Source organism: Pelodiscus sinensis, chromosome 10 (assembly GCF_049634645.1).
Source record: "Pelodiscus sinensis isolate JC-2024 chromosome 10, ASM4963464v1, whole genome shotgun sequence".
Lineage (NCBI taxonomy): Eukaryota > Metazoa > Chordata > Testudines > Trionychidae > Pelodiscus > Pelodiscus sinensis.
Genome location: NC_134720.1, coordinates 18,914,807 through 18,930,947, shown reverse-complemented (window position 1 = coordinate 18,930,947; position 16,141 = coordinate 18,914,807). Strand labels below are relative to the sequence as shown.

Sequence of the window (16,141 nt, the reverse complement as noted above, 5' to 3'; positions counted from 1 at the left end):
AGTTTGGGTGCAGGAGAGTGCAGTGGTTTTGTGTCAGCAGATCTGGTTCAAGTGAGAGAGCCAAAATGAAGCAGCCATTAAGAGGTCTAGCAGTATGCCGAACCAGTGCTAGCATGGACAAGCTGGTGCTATGAGGCTCACTTTACCCTGTTCTGCTTGATATTCTTGAAGATTCTGGGGATCAACGGAAATGGGGGGAAGGTGTATATTAGAGCTTCCAACCATGGGAACATAAAAGCATCTGATCCTCTATTACAGTGTTTCTTAAACTGTGTTCCGCGGCACATGGCAGTTGGAGGTGTGCCGCGGAGAACAAAATAATTCAAAATGGCCACTCTCAAAGGGGCAGGCGATTATTTTTTTTGCTCAATAACTTCCCCCAGTCACCCTGACCTTTCTATTTATTTATTTTTTTTGCCCAATAAGAATCCTTGGTGTTCCTCAGAAAAAATATTGTTTGGTGTTCCTCAGTCTTAAAAAATTTAAGAAACATTGCTCTATCAGATCTTCAAAAGGAAGAGAAGGCTTGGCATTTCTTGTTGTATCTGGACCAAACAGGTCTACCTTGGGAGTACCCCTCCTGCACAAGATGATGCTGACCATCTCTGGATGGAGAGAAAACTTGTGGTGAGATAAGAAGGTCTTGCTGAGGCAATTTATCAAAGTATTGCTAGTATCAGAGATGGTGCTCACAGAAGTCCCATAGCCTGAGGGCTTCCTGGAAAAGGGCAGACAACCTGGCTCTGCCTTGCTGTTAATATAGAACATAACCATTATATTGTCCATCAGGATCCGGACAACTCTATTCTTTAAATGTAGTAGACAGATGTGGCAGGCCAAGCTGACTGTTCTGAGTTCCCAGACATTGATGTGCAGTGAACAACTGAGGCGGCACCAATGACATTTCATGATGAGATTACCTACGTAGGCTCCCATCTCAAGTCCAAAGCATCGGAGACCAGGCTCACTAACGCTGGGAGATGGGAGAAGGGACTCCCTTCAGCACCAATGTAGGGTTTTGCCACCATGCTAATAAATGTGTTCTAGGACTTTGACTAGATGGTCTATGCTATGTCTGTTGAGTATGTAGTCTGATACCAGCCACATTTGCTGTGGCCTGAGGTGGACCCGTGCGGGCCAAACCACATATATACAGACTGTGGTGTGGCCCAACAGCTGCAGGCATATACGAATGGTGATGAAAGGGCAGGCCTATATATACACATTAAGATGGGGCATGGTCCAGAACCAGGCCTCAGGGAGAAAAACCCTGGCCTTGATAGAGTTGTGGATCTCTCCACTGAACTCTGTGTAGGGATGTAAAATCCCATTTAATATGTTAACTGGTTAAACAATATGTTTAACTGGCCTGCTGTGCACTGCAGGCAGGGGGCTGCTCTGACCAGGCTGGGCCTGCTGCACCATGCCATGAGAGGGATCCTCCAGCTCAGCTAGTCTGGAGCACCTCCCCTCCCCGCCCCACGGCACGGTGGGTCTGGATAAGCTGGAGTGGCGTTACATAGGATGCTCTGGTGAGGCTGGGTACCGGTTAAGCCAGTAAGCCAATGCTTATTGGGTAATGGTTAAACCTTTATATCCCTAACTCTGTGCTGCGCCGGGACTAAGGTTGACTGTAGTCATTTATCAGTAGCCCCAAGTTGCGACAGATGGAGCAAGCCACGTTGAGATGACAACATACCTGATCCCAGGATTGGCCTTTTATTAGCCAGTCACTGAGATACAGGTAAATCTGCACACCACTGTGCATCAAGTAAACGCTCACTTTCACTATACACTTTGTATACACTCTTAGTGCTGATAAGAGGCCAAAGGGTAGTGCCGTGAATTGAAAATGGCAGTGGCCCAACAAAAACAAACTCCCTGTGCCCTGGGAAAATGGAAATATGCACCCTTTAAGTCGAGGGCAGAGTTCCAGTCTCCCAGTTACAGGGAGGGTGTAATGGAGGCAAGGGAGACCATGTGGAATTTCAACTTCCTCATGGCTTTGTTGAGGCAACTCTGGTTTGGAATGAGTCTGGGGCCTCCTTTGGCTTTCAGGTTTAGGAAATAATATAAATAGAATCCTCTCTCCTCTCAGGTCTATAAGGACTTTCTCAACTGCTCCCTGGAGCAGGAAGTTCTTGACTTCTTGCACTAATAGTTGCTCATGAAAAGGATCAGGGAAGATGGAGTGAGAGGAAGGGTCAACCACAGATTCCAAGGTGTAGCCCAAAGAAACCATGTTGAGCACCCTACAGTCCAAGGTCAACTGCAAGAAGGCCAACCAGAAGGGGCATAAATGGTTGAGGAAAAAGCAGGGGGTTAGATCTTGGGCACTGACTGAGGGACTGTCCTTGGGCATATCCTCAAAACACCCACTTCTGACTGCCCTGATTTCGAGTGGCCTGACTGGGCAGAGGAGCTGTTCCTTAACCCCCTTGTCTTTCTCCTTCCTTTTATGGGAGCTGGACCAGGGGACACCCCACAATCTTGACACAGTAGTCTGGTGTGGGGTGTGCAGGCAAAGACTGGAGGATGGTATGGAAGTCTAAGTCCATACAGCCATGTATTGGTCAGGTCTAAGAAGAGCCCTGTCCCTTCAAAAGGGAGATCCTGGAGGGGTAGTCTGCATCTCCTGGGACAGCCCAGAGGATTGTAAGGAGCAGTACTTTATGACCACTACGAAGCAGCTACCTTAACTGCCAAATCCATATTGTCCCAGGCCTTCTGAAGGGTGCCTCTCACCACCACTTTGCCCTCATCCACTAAGGTGGCAAACTCTGGGGCTTGTTCCTGAGGAAGACCACCGTTGAACTTGGTAATGGAGTCCTACAAGTTAAAGTCGTACCTACCGCTAAGGGCATGAAATATCATGACTGGGTTCCTTTCAGTTGCTTGCCAGTATTTTTTTTAATCCTGAACTCATTAACACCACTAACTCTAGCTCATATTTTCAATATTCAGTTTTCACACTGAAAAATACTTCTGGTTAGACATCTAAAATTGCAAGCTGGCTGTTGAATAAACGTTTCTGCCAAATAAGTCTATAATCTTTTGGTATCTTCATTTTTGGGGGTGTCACTGGCCTGTCACTGTTTTTTGACAGCAGAAATTACCAGGATCCCTGAAGGAGGTATATGGGATATACACATATTCAGATCCCTTTGCCGGACATAATATTTCTTTTCCACTTTCTTGTAGGCAGGTGGAATGAAAGTGGGAATCTGCAACACCTTCTTGGCATTTTCAGGACCCCTGCTAGATGGACAACATGACTCAAGGCAGTATGGAGGAGGGAAGAGATAGATCATCAGGACTTCTCTGATAGCTCTTCAGCCTCCATGTTAGCAGCCACCTTTTTCAGCAGTGCCTGGTGCCCCTTGAAATCATCAGGGAGGCTGCTCGCTTGAAGTGCTCACCACCTCCTTATCCAGAGACAATGGAAGATGACTGCACCACAGGGGAAGGGAAGGCTCCTTGGGAGTCAAGGCCTGTAGCATTTGTCTTACATTAGTCTTGGCACCATGCTTTGATGCTGGTACTGGCCGGGCCAAAGGCAATTTATCTGATGGAGTCAGGGAGGAACGTGGGAGTACGGGACTGTCATGATGGATACACCCCATGGACTTGCATACTACCACTAGGCAGGCCACTGCTCTTGCTGCCTGTGACAGGGCGCCTGCCCTGCACTGGCGCTTTAAGACCAGGACTCAGGCACTGAGCCAGGGATGGGAACAGAGAGCCCAGCTGAAGCTGTTAGGCTAGCGAAAGCCCAGCTGGCAGCTATACAAAGAAGCCTGGGGGGGAAGGCTTGGAGAGCCCAGCTGAAGCTGTTAGGCTAGTGAGAGCCCAGCTGACAACTATAAATAGAGAAGCTCAGTTTGCTTAAGGAGGGGAGCCAGTGGAGGAAGCAGGAGCTCCTAGGAGGGAGACAAGCTGGGTATAGCCAGCAAGGGCTGGGAGAGGGCCAGCCAAGACTCCCCCGGGCTAGGGGCTGGAGACAAAACCCTAGTATGGGAGGCGGAGCATGAAGCTGCCTAGGTAAGCAGGGCAGTTGAGACAACCCGATGCCAATGATGAGCAACCCATACAGACTGTAACTTGCCCTGAGAGGGGCTAGATGAGGACAGTCGGGGCACTGAGGCACCGGGGGTGGGGAGGCTTGCACCCTGACACTGCCATGCTGATGGACCCATGCCTGTCTTGCAGGCACTTGGTGATTCAGTTCTCCTAGGTCAGAGGCTGAACTCTCCCTCCACCTTAGACCACTGCTCTTCCAGTAACCAGGGTGGCGCCATAGATACCTGCGTCTGTCAACTAACCCTTAGAAACTGGTAAGGAAGGGATGAGGAACAGTGCCTGCCTGAAAAGTAGTACCAGAGTTGGAGTTTGGTGCTGTGACTGGAACGATGCTGCACAGAGGGGGATCAATGCAGGAAAGAATAGCTAGGTGATGGGTACCTGCACCACAGTGATATCTGATAGGAAGCTCTGCAGTTCTGATAGGAAGCTCTGCAGTACTGCTGGCACAAGGATCAGCATTGTGACTCAGGTGTTCTGTTCCTCCTAGGTGGTGACCTTGTCTTGTACCCAGAGTGCTGAGGTCCTAGGCCACAGTGACAGGGATCAACACCAGTGGTCTGGGCCACAGTGACAGGGATCAACACCAGTGGTCTGGGTCCAGGCATCTGGAAGTCCCATACCTGGTTTGCCTGGGTCCAGGCATCTGGAAGTCCCATACCTGGTTTGCCCTTAGAGGTCGGCACCATAATCGGGTCTATCACCTGGCTTGGTGCCTGTGGTGCCAGCCTGCCTACTTGGTCCTTAGCCCCTAGGACTGCGATCCCCTGCTGCTTCCAGGAGTTGGAGTTGGATCCCTGGCAGGGCTAGTGGGTTCAACCACAGCAGTATCTCTAATGTAGCTCTGGGGCTGGTACGTGGCCTAACACAGGACCTTTGCCCAAAGCTCCCTTGTCTGGTGGTGACAATAAGCCCTTGCACTTCAGCCACTTCTTGGGCACCAGTGAAGGGGACTGGTGCTAGGTGGATTCTAGTGCTGGCGGTACACTACATGGCAATACCAAATTACTACGTGTGCAGCTGAACCAGGAGAGCACAGCCTCCATGAAGAGGCCCTCAAGCAGATACCTGCTCCTTTTGAGTTCGAAGATGAAAGTTTTCAGTTCCTGAACTTCACTTGTCTTTTCTGTGTGATTTTCCCCAGACACTTCAACTATTTTGGAGGGGGCAGGTCACTAATGCACAGTGTCTAGCTGCACGATGAACTTAGTTTAAAGGCTGGGGCATGCACCACTTCACAGCAAAGTTCCAGGCAGGACTCTAACTTCTAAACTATGTAACACTTAATGGTCAAACTACGTACCTATAGACTAAACACAAAGGAGACGGAACAATGGGCTGAAGGTGCTCTGACCAACCATCATGGGCAGTAAGAAGGAATTGAGAGTGTATAGGGTCAAGCAGCACCTGAGATATTAACATATGAGGGTGGCACTCCAAAGAGTGCTGCAGCAGACCCTATGGATACTGATAAAGCAAAAGTCTCTGACGACAATACACGTGGACATGCACATGCCTAGAATGGAATCAATACGAGCAAGCTCTTGAAGAAATATAGTTAAGATATTTAACAGATCTGACTGGGTGGTCAGATATTGAAATTCTACATGAAGACAACCAATAAAATACATTATTCAAACTAAATAATTATTTTTAACAAAAAAATTGAGAAAGTTTAGAAACTTTGCAAATAAAGAAAATCCACTAACCCTGAGGTCCTAATCCAACACAGAGAAGAGTTCAGAAATAAATCCTTTTTCTATCATTCTGAACTGGAAAAGAGGAGGATAACTAACCCCAGGGAAATAATCTCCCCAAACTGACACCTGTTGATATTCTTCGCTCTCAGGCAGAGACTAGAAAGCTAATGAATTCTGTACCATTGCCACTGAACTTCATAAATCAAGTCTTGCAAATTTGCATTAATCCCCTTTATATCTGTGGGTATCTGCATCTGTGGATGTGGCACATTTATACAGATGTAGATACCAATTTTGTATCCGCACAGGGCTCTATTAAACCATTAGGGTATAGGTACACTGCACACTTTAGAATACATATGCTACATGCCTTCTCTTCTCCTCAGCACATATATAAAGAACAGCATAGATAAGGCACTGCCTACACAAGTGAAGACTTGCATGAACACTGTGGGTGTGAACTTTATCAGTCTTTCAACATACGCAAGCAGTTCCCTCCTCTTCTGCACTGCTATTTTTAGCATGATAGTGTTCCATTGCCTCTCCCATGACAGAGCCTTCTACTGATGCATGCAGCTACACATCAGAGTGTGAATGCAGTGTGTAGCAATACATATTCAACATGCTGCTGACAGAGGCATGACTGTAGACATACCCTTTAGAAAATAAGTTAGTTTTCAGGCTACTTCCTTCCCGGATAGTCTACCCAACATGGTGATTATTTGATGCTTTAAAAGGAGGACAAAAAAGGGCACTAATTTGACTCCAGAGTAGTTTAACTAAATAACCCTACATTAATCAATAAGCATTTCTATCTAAATTAATCCTGATCTAAGCACACTAGAGGCTGGCACGGTGCTGACAATTCAAGAAACCAGATACATGAATGTGTTTTGACCATCAAATTTTCTTGCAGCAAACAACAATTACAAGTAATCTCAGGTACAACCCCATCATCTGCGTGTTTGACTTTTTTGGTGCTAAAGTCACATTTTCCTATTTTATTTATTTCTCTTCTGTGGTGATGTTATGATGTGGGAAAAAACTCTGCAAACAGGCAGGAAAACTGCCCGTTTATACAGTACTGGGGGGGGGGGGGGAGGAGAAAGGAAACTTAAGATACAGAATGCTGTTAAAGATAGGAAAGAAATGAACTAGAAAATGAAATTTTGTACATAGTCATTCAATTATATAAACTGTAGGTTTTACTTGTGATAGTAGGTGATAAAAAAACCAGATGTAAGTGGGATTTTTTTAATTGACAGTGTTCCTTCAAATAAGGAGAGTTATTTTGCATTAACATTCTCATGGGCCATTTATACTGAAACAAGTTTCTGTAAAGTGCAATTAGCTCAATACCCAATGAATACTTTCTTTTAGTTACAAGTCAGTTACCTTGTGGTTTTTGTCAATGTTTTGGTGGTTTAAAAATAGATTTGAAGCTGATAACAATGAGAACACAGAGATACTGTGGCTCAAAGCTATCATCTGGAATATCAACTGATATGTGAAAAAAATAATTTCTGAAAGGCAAAGAACGGCAGTGAACTATGTTAAGGGATAATTTGATTAGGCAACCTCCTTTCAAAAGAGCCACTGTCATCCTCAGTCACTATAAAAACAAGCATGTTCTTACCTACAAGGATCATTCAAACAAGGGGACTTTTCAATCCATTTGTGGGTTACTGTTTATTATTAACTTCCCTTCAGTTTGGACTACATGAATATCAGAGAAGTGTTATGTTTTCAGGATCTCTTTACCACAGCGATCAGGTTGAAAATACAGCAGAGGAATGTTTAAATCTACATTTCAGTATATTGAAAATCACTGTGAAGATATCCGCTTGTTTACGTTTTTGTAAAACCTAGGAGATTTATCTGGAATTGCTTGGGTCCTTGCGGGCCTGGCGATGAGGGGTTCACTATGCAGGCTGCTTTGGGGAGAGAGGACTACCCCAGCCCTTTGTCAGCTTGGGGCCAGGTGACAAGCACCTCTTTGTAGCCACTGCTGCACCAGTAGGCATAGCCAGGGAAGGAGTGCATGTCCTCTGGCTCGGGCAGGTCCAGGCTTATCTGCCCCATGGTTCCCCAGCCAGAGTGGGGAATGCAGTAAACTGTGCACTTTCCCCTCACACTCTGATGAAGACGAACAGCCAGCAATATCCTTGCAGGAATCTGGAGGTGTGAGTGAGCATCAGCCTACCACCCCGCCCTCTCTAAAGGGCACCTAGAGGGTGGAAGGCTCAGAGCTATGGCAGTCCTGGATGGGGATAGCATGCCCCCAGTCAGCCTTTTTCACCTGGCTAGTGATTGTCTCTTTTCTGTTTGGTTTGAAGAGAAGTAATCCTATTCCAGAACATTTCATTTTCCTGGAACAACCAAACCCTTTTCTTGCTTTAAGTTACAAGAAGAGGAAGCTGCATACTAAATAGGGTGGTCCTGGCTCTTACCATTTAGTAAGAATTCTTTCACAAACTCACTCTCAAATATATAGTAGATTTTTCTACGATCTAAGTTTTCTGCCAAATTTGAATTCAAGGATCCTTTCTCAGAGATAACTAATACCTATAGATGTACTGAGTACAATTTTGTTTTATCTTTATTGGGCAGACTTAATGAAGAAAAAAAAAAGAACTCTGCACAGCCCCCTAAACCAGAGTTTGGGGGACTGTCCTTGAGCTCTTCCGAAGAGATAATTTCTAATGAATCATCACATTTTACCTAACTAGAGCCTGGAGAGAAAAAAAAATACACATTCCCGATAGGTCTATCTGCCTTCCACTATTCTAGAATTTCAGGAAGTGACACTGGCTTGAATTCAAAGATAACAGCATTGCCATGTGGGGATTAATGCGGACTTATGCCACAGAGGTAGAAAGTTCTACCTGCACTGGAGCAAATTTATATATACAGAAACCTGAAATCATTCGCAGCCAGAAAAGACTTGATTCTGCAGCCAGGTGGTGGCAGCCTATATTAAATGGTTCCACATAGTATAATTTCCTAATGCTGTGGTGATGCAAAAGCCTTTTTCTGGCTTCCTACATAGCTGTGGCATAGCATTTTCATGTTATCAATCACTCAGACTTTCCACTACAATTGCTCCAGTTAACTTCCTTTGCTAAATTTGTCACAGGTCATTCATAAGCCCAGTGACCTGTGAGAGAGAACTTTTAGGGGCTACTGTATCAATGAAGAAAAAAAAAGGAGCATTGGTTCAATCCATCTCCTCAACTGGCATATTGTAAATAGGTCCATCACTCCAGTGAGATAGGGGTACTCCAACCTCAAACTGCAGCACTTATGCTAAGTTTATTGCAAATATATCACTATGGCCTCACCAGCCCCTAATCCTCTTCCAAATACTAGACCCAGATTGTGACCATCTACATTAGCAGAGCCAGAAATGATTCATGATTATTATGAAAGTTATACATTCCTAAGACAACACAGAAGAATGATCTGTATGGATCTGGACTTGGAGATATGGGTTCTTTTTATATACCGGTTTTAAAAAAAAGTTGTTTTAAAGCTAATGTTTATTTAACAGAAAAAGGAGTTGCTACCTTAGTCAGTTTTTAAAAATCTTTATAACTTTCGTATATTCAGGATATGTACTTTGGGGAGATGGCAGACATGGTAAAGAGTGAGAGGTGGAAGAAAGTGACATTTACATAATATGCAGAAAGAAAGCTTTATTTCTGAAACTTGGATGCTGGTCACCCATCAGAACATAAATCAGGTTTTTATTCACTTAGGGTATGTCTACACTACCAACCTAGTTCGAACTAGGGTGGTTAATGTAGGCAACCGAAGTCGCAAATGAAGCCCGGGATTTGAATTTCCCGGGCTTCATTTGCATATTACCGGGCGCCGCCATTTTTAAATGTCCGCTAGTTTGGACTCCGTGCCCGCGGCTACACGCGGTACGGACTAGGTAGTTCAGATTAGGCTTCCTATTCCGAACTACCGTTACTCCTCGTGGAACGAGGTGTACCGGTAGTTCGGAATAGGAAGCCTAATCTGAACTACCTAGTCCGTGCCACGTGTAGCCGCGGGCACGGAGTCCGAACTAGCGGACATTTAAAAATGGCAGCGCCCGGCAATATGCAAATGAAGCCCGGGAAATTCAAATCCCGGGCTTCATTTGCAACTTCGGTTGCCTACATTAACCACCCTAGTTCGAACTAGGGTGGTAGTGTAGACATACCCTCACAGTACAAAGGATGTGGGCAACCCCAAACAAAACAGTAAGAGGCACATAACTGAAAACTTCTATATTTTCCTGTTCAGACACACTTCAGATACTAGTTAGCTTCACACCAGCTTTTTACCTTCCTCAGAGAAAAGCAGAGGTCAGAGTCCTAATGAAAATACTATCACATGTTTCTATTATTAATTAAAAGGTTCAACTGATATATTGAAACTAACTTCTAAAGCTTACAACATTTTTATGGACCTGAACCTTAGTGAGAGCTTTGCTAGTGATTATGATGGGCATAGAGTCAGGCCCCATAGAACATCTCTCTATGCTAGTGTTAAAGCGGTCTGCAAAATCACTTGGAGAAACCTGTTAACTGGCCACGCCACTTTGTTTATTTACTGGCACCGCGGTCATGGAGCCCAAAAACAAACCAGCGTGGCCAGGTAATAGGTTTCTCAAAGTGGTTTTGCTCTGTGCAGAAAGGATGCTGATCAAGTGTTTTGGCATAAGTGGCCCTAAACTATTTTGGGATTCAGTAATCAAGAACAATTAAGCCATGGAGTTTTAAAGTCTAAATTAGTTCACCTTGGCTAAAAAGAAATACATTTACCTGGTGTTGTCATGATGAGGATTAGAGGAAGTGGCAGCAGCTGACCCACCTCGTAACACAGGCCTACGGCAGGTTATTGCAGACAGAAGGCACGAGACAGAAGCAGGAAACATTGTAAACACAGAGAAGAGGTACAACAAAAGAAAATAAGGACAAGGAAATGTCAAAATATTTTCAATTATATTGTATGGTATTCCAATACAATATAATATCTAGTTAATAGTCTGTAAGCTGTATTTTCAAAATATCCCATATTACATTATTTTTATTTAATATAGCACTAACAATAAAAGTATGCAGCTATTGTAACAACCTAGTCATTCTTGATGGAATAAATTAATTTAGGGGAATATATGCTTTTGCAAAACAAGTCTATGAATAAGAGTTCTTGACACAGGCTTTTAAAATTCTAATAATGGGAAACAACCTTAGTTCCTCCTCTTTACCCATTCACTTACTATCTTTCTTACCTACCTATTTCTTTAGTTAACTCTTTCCTTTCTGTCCTCTTCAGCTCTATCTTAGCAGAAATTGAAAAGCCAATGCATCCCAGATTGCAACAATTGTGCCTAGTACTCTCATGGCTGCTCAAAAGACACAAAGGCCCTGATTTCCAGAACTGCTGAGCACCCACAATGCCTCATAACTTACCCAGGAGTTGTGGACATTTGGCATCTCTCAAAATGAGGCTATAACTGTAATATCTATGATGTGTAATCACTTTTCTAAGGGCTTGGGATCTCTGTTTTTCACTCTTATCTCATTAGTGGCAGCTGCAGACATCTGCATGACATGCTAGTCCCAATCATATACAAGGCTGTATAGCAGTGGTCTCCAACCTTTTTAAGCATGAGATCACTTCTTGAATTTAAGTGCAATCCAGGATCTACCTCAAACCCAAACACCCTTGCCCTGCCTCCTTCACACCCCTTCTCCCAGGCCTCACCCCTGCTCACTCCTTCCTCTCTCCCCCATCGTCGCTCACTTTTATCAGGCTGAGGGTAGAGTTTTGGGGTGCAGGAGGGATTCAGAACTGGGCCATGATTCAGAATACAGGCTCCAGCTGGGCACCACTTACCACAGGTGGCTTCCGGATGGTGATACAGGGGGCTAAGAGAGGCTCACCCCCTACCCTGGCCCTGCACCACTCCCAAAAGCAGCCAACAAATACTCTCCATCCTTACTCCCCTGTTTTGTAAAAATGAGGTACAGGATGGAGGGAGGGGCACCCTGACATCAGCACTCCCCTTCCTCTTCTTCCTGTGCTCTGCCCAGCAAGAAAGAGGCTCCCAGGGGTGAGAGGCACCTCCAAGGCTGAAGACAGGAGCAGCATGACAGTGCTGAGAGGGGCAGATGAAGTGGCGGCACTTAACAGCCTCCTGGCCAAACCTTTCAGGATCATCTGTCAAAGGTTCCTATATCTACCAATAGAGCCCAGTCTACTGGTTGGTGACCACTGCTGAATAGTAAGACTAAAGAATCTAGGTGCAATGACCTAAGCAGAAATGTGAGGACAAGAGGATACACGCAGCCCACAGATGTGGTGCTGAGAAGGCTGAGAAAATACTTTCTGAAGGAGTAGAAGTGAGCAGCAGTGTGCACAGATGATCACACAAAAGCCTCACAATCAGTAGTTTTATTTCAAGATGAAGAAGATTGAGATGAACAAGCAGGATTATGCTGAAAACCTTGCACTGTGCTTATTTGCACTAGGCCTGGCTCTGATCAGTATCATCAGCAATAAACCCACCTCATTCAAAATTTAAAAAAAGTTTCTATAACGTATTCCAAATACTAGTCAGCAGAAAGTAAAATCAGCGCAGAAAATTATTTTACAAAAGAAACCAAAATGAACACAATAGGTAGCATTCTTACCCAAAAGGAAGTCTATTGTACTTAACTATAATTTAAAGGTTCTAATATTTCTTCTTCAGAATACAGAATTTATTTAGTAAGTTTATAAAACCATAGGAACTGTCATTCCTCCTCAGACCAGTGTTCCATCTAGTGCAGTATCCTGTGCTGACAGAGGCCAGAACTAGATACTTCTGAAGAAACTGTAAAAAACCTTGTAATGGGCAACTGTGGAACACACTGACAGAGAAGTTTCTTTCTACTCTAGGCAGTGAGGGGTTAGTTTAAACTCTGAAGCATGAGTTTTGATATCTCTTACTCATTTCTTATCCCACATAGTATAGTTTTGGCTATTGTCATTATTCTGAAAAATTTTCAGAAGATTCTTGGCCTACATAATCTGTGACAATTTAGTTCTGCAGCGTCTGCAAAACCTTGTTATTTAACTGATCTAACACAGACTCCTCTTCTAGAGGATTTTTCTAGGATGTAGCTATCGGGCGGGGGGGGGGGGGGGGGGGGGGCTAGAGCGTGAGAGCTACACCACCATAAATTCTAATCCAAACTAACAAGTTGATTTACTACTTATTTAATTGGGGACAAATCTCTAAGGCCCAGATGTTGGATGTTACTCTGTTCAATACTGCAACACTTAACTACATTAGGAGCTTAAATGCCTAACTTCAGCCTTGCAATGATGAGCACAGCAAGGCCTAAATACCTTTCAAAATCTGGGCCTTAGTTTTTCCATCCAGGTCAAATGAAATATAAATCTGCAAGTGAATTAAATTCCTGGGCAAACTGGTTTGGTAGAAGAATCACCTGTAATTTACCATGCCACAGAGAAAGCAGTGATCATTCAAGGTTCTAGTTTGATATCCCTGGAAATCCATGCCCTCACTCTATACACAGAAAAGTAGCAACAGCATGCTGATCCACCAGTGCTGGTTTGCAGGCCTGAGTGCCTTAAGTTTGATCTGTAAATCTTGGGGGGAGCAAGGTGAGGAGGGAATGATGCAGGGCCACAGGAGAGCTGGAGGTGGGTTGGGTGAGAAGCTCTGCTCTGATTAATTGCTTACAATACAGCTCCTCTGTGATGTGGGCTGACAGACTACAGGCCGACCACTTAAGCTGCTCTCTCCCGAAGCTCCTTTCTGCACAAAATGTGCTAATACCTTGGCAGAGACATTAGGGGTATGATTACACTGCAACGTCTGTCCAGGGCTAGTAGAACTTGGTTAGCAGAACCTTGGTTTGTTAACCTAGGGCTTGAGCATCTACACTCATTTGTAACTCCAGGCTATGAATTGTTGAACTCTGGGTCCCAGCTTGAGGTTCCAGTATCTACACTAGGGATGTAAATAACTAGTCGACTAGCCAATAAGTATAAGCATATCAGACAGTCGAGTAGTGACTCAATTAGTCGCTCTGCCCCCCCTTGCTGCCTCTATCAGAGACTCAGTCTATTCTATCAGGTTTTTGCGGAAGAGGAAATGCAAATGAAGCGCTCATTAGGAGGGCTTGACAAATACACTCGCCCGTGGCAAGTAGATTTTACCAGCTGGCGAGTGCAGGGGCGGACTGGCCCGGTGGGGCGTTGTGAAGGGCTGGCGGAAGCCCGCACTACGAGCGGCACGGCCTCATCTGATCCGCCGGCCAGCAGAGGAGCAGAGCGCCGCAGAGAAGGGGGAAATGCGGCGATTCTTGCCATCAGGCTGCCCATGTGCAACTCCGGCGTGAAGAGGCGGGGCGGGATGCCAGGACGCTGGCATGACGTGGCTCCGCTGATTTTAAAGAGCTGCGGCAGCTCAGCTCTGGCCGCGTGTCCCTGGGAGCTGGCTGTGGCGCGCGGCACAGCCAGAGCCCGCCCCGCCAGCTCCAGTCCTGCCATGGCCCCAGCCCCCCTTTGTCTCCGCACCGCTCGTTCCACATGCCACCCCTGCTCCCCGGACCCCCTGCTCTCCCTCTTTCCTGCGACCCTCTGGCTCTGCGCCGCCCTTGCACCCTGTCCCCCCGATCCCTCCCCCGCCAAGCTCTGTGCTGCCCATTCTCTGCACTGCCTCTAGATCCTGATCTCTCTGCCCCTCCTGTTCCCTGCATCCCATTCTCCGTGCCTCCACTGCACCCTGCTCCCCCTAATCCCTGCCCCCTCCCAGCTCTGTGCTGCCCATTCCCTGCACTGCCCCTAGACCCCGATCCCTCTGCCCCCCTGTTCCCCATGTCCCATTCCCCGTGCCTCCACCTCACCCTGCGCACCCCTCCCCACTGTTCCCTGCACCCCTCTGGCTCTGTGCTGTCCCTTCACCCTGTTTCCCTTGTGGGTCAGAAGTGAGGGGTGCTTGTCCAGAGGGAGGGGCTGGACAGGGCAGGGAAAAGACTGCTGTGACCCAGCAGCGAGTGAAAGGGGGAATTCACTTGAAGAGGCTTTGCCTTTATGGAAAAAAATGAATGAAAATACTGTTTGCTATTTATAGGGCTAAAATGACTGGACAAAAACGAAAAACAAACAAAACCAAACCCATTGCAAAATACAAACGTGTAAAAGACAACAACAACAAAAAGGGGGTGGGGGGGGGGCACGGCCAAAAAATGTTTTGCTTGGGTCAGCAAAAAACCTAGACCTGGCCCTGGGGGAGGGGAAGGGGCTGGGCTGGGCTGAGGAGAGGGGAAGGGAGGGAAAAAATATGGGGAAAGGGCTTGTGCTGAGGGGAGGGGAGGTGTTCAGGAGAAGAAGAAGAAAGGGGAAGGCACCAAGGGACAGGGGTGCAGGAGATACAAATGCCAGGGGGCCAAGTGCAGACAATGAGGAAAAGGGCAGGAGGAGAGGTGTCAGTGGGAGGGGGGACAGGGTGATGCTGGGAGAAGAGAGGGTAAGGGCACCGGGGGCTAGAGAGGGGAAGGGGAGGTGCTGGGAGAAGGCTTGAAAGAAGGGGTGGGCATGAGGAAGGCGGGGATGGAGCAAGGCATCTGAGGGCACAAGGGCATGAGGGTGGTGAGGGGGTGGGTATCAGGGAAAAAGAGGGCAGGGGCAGTGAAGGAAGGGGGAGACACCAGGTGCCAAGAGATACTGGAGGTGAAGCAGAAGGGCAGACACCTGTAGGGGAGGGACCAGTACCAGAGGAGAGAGGCAGGGCAGGTGTGTAGAGGGAGGTTTTAGGAGAGGGGATGAGGAGGGGTAGCTCGCATGATCAGAGTGAGGCTACTGGAGGAGTGGGCACAGGGGGGAGAGAAGGGCTGGCAGAGGGGGGCAGGTCTCAGGAAGGCCGAGGGCAGTGAGATGGGCAGGAGTCAGGACAGCAAAGGAGGGTAAGGGGTTGGGGGGCAACAGGCACCAGGGGAGCTGATGGAGCAAGGGGAGGAGACATGGAAGCAGAGAGAAGGTAGAGGTTTATAAGATATGTATTAATGACTTGGGTGATATTTATTAATAACTTATTAGTAATTACTGTTCTTATTCTTATTAGGAATTTATACTGTTAAAAAACACTTTGTGGGGGAGGGTGGCAAGTCCCTTTTTTGTCTGATGAGTAGGGTTTTCCATAATTTGTCGACCCCTGCTCATTCACATTTCTCACGCTCTCATTTGCATATTCTCTTCTGATTCTTTTGGCAGAAGAGGTTTTTGCGGCGGGGGGGAGCGGGAACCAGAGTAGACGAGGCCATTTTGCACAAAAAACCCCCTTTTGCGCAAGA

General features: G+C 46.3%; 1 protein-coding gene across 13 annotated transcripts in view; it reads right to left on the bottom strand.

Moving 5' to 3' along the window:
• Window positions 1-16,141, bottom strand: part of MFF (mitochondrial fission factor) — a 48,906-nt gene that overhangs the window by 3,802 nt on the left and 28,963 nt on the right. For 9 of the 13 annotated variants that reach the window (XM_075937593.1, XM_075937592.1, XM_014571937.3 and 6 more), the window contains one exon: window positions 10,595-10,657. The exons of the other annotated variants lie outside the window; for them this stretch is intronic. In XM_075937593.1, the coding sequence (XP_075793708.1) occupies window positions 10,595-10,657 (63 nt within the window). The remainder of the gene's footprint in view (window positions 1-10,594; window positions 10,658-16,141) is intronic. 13 annotated transcript variants of the gene reach the window in all.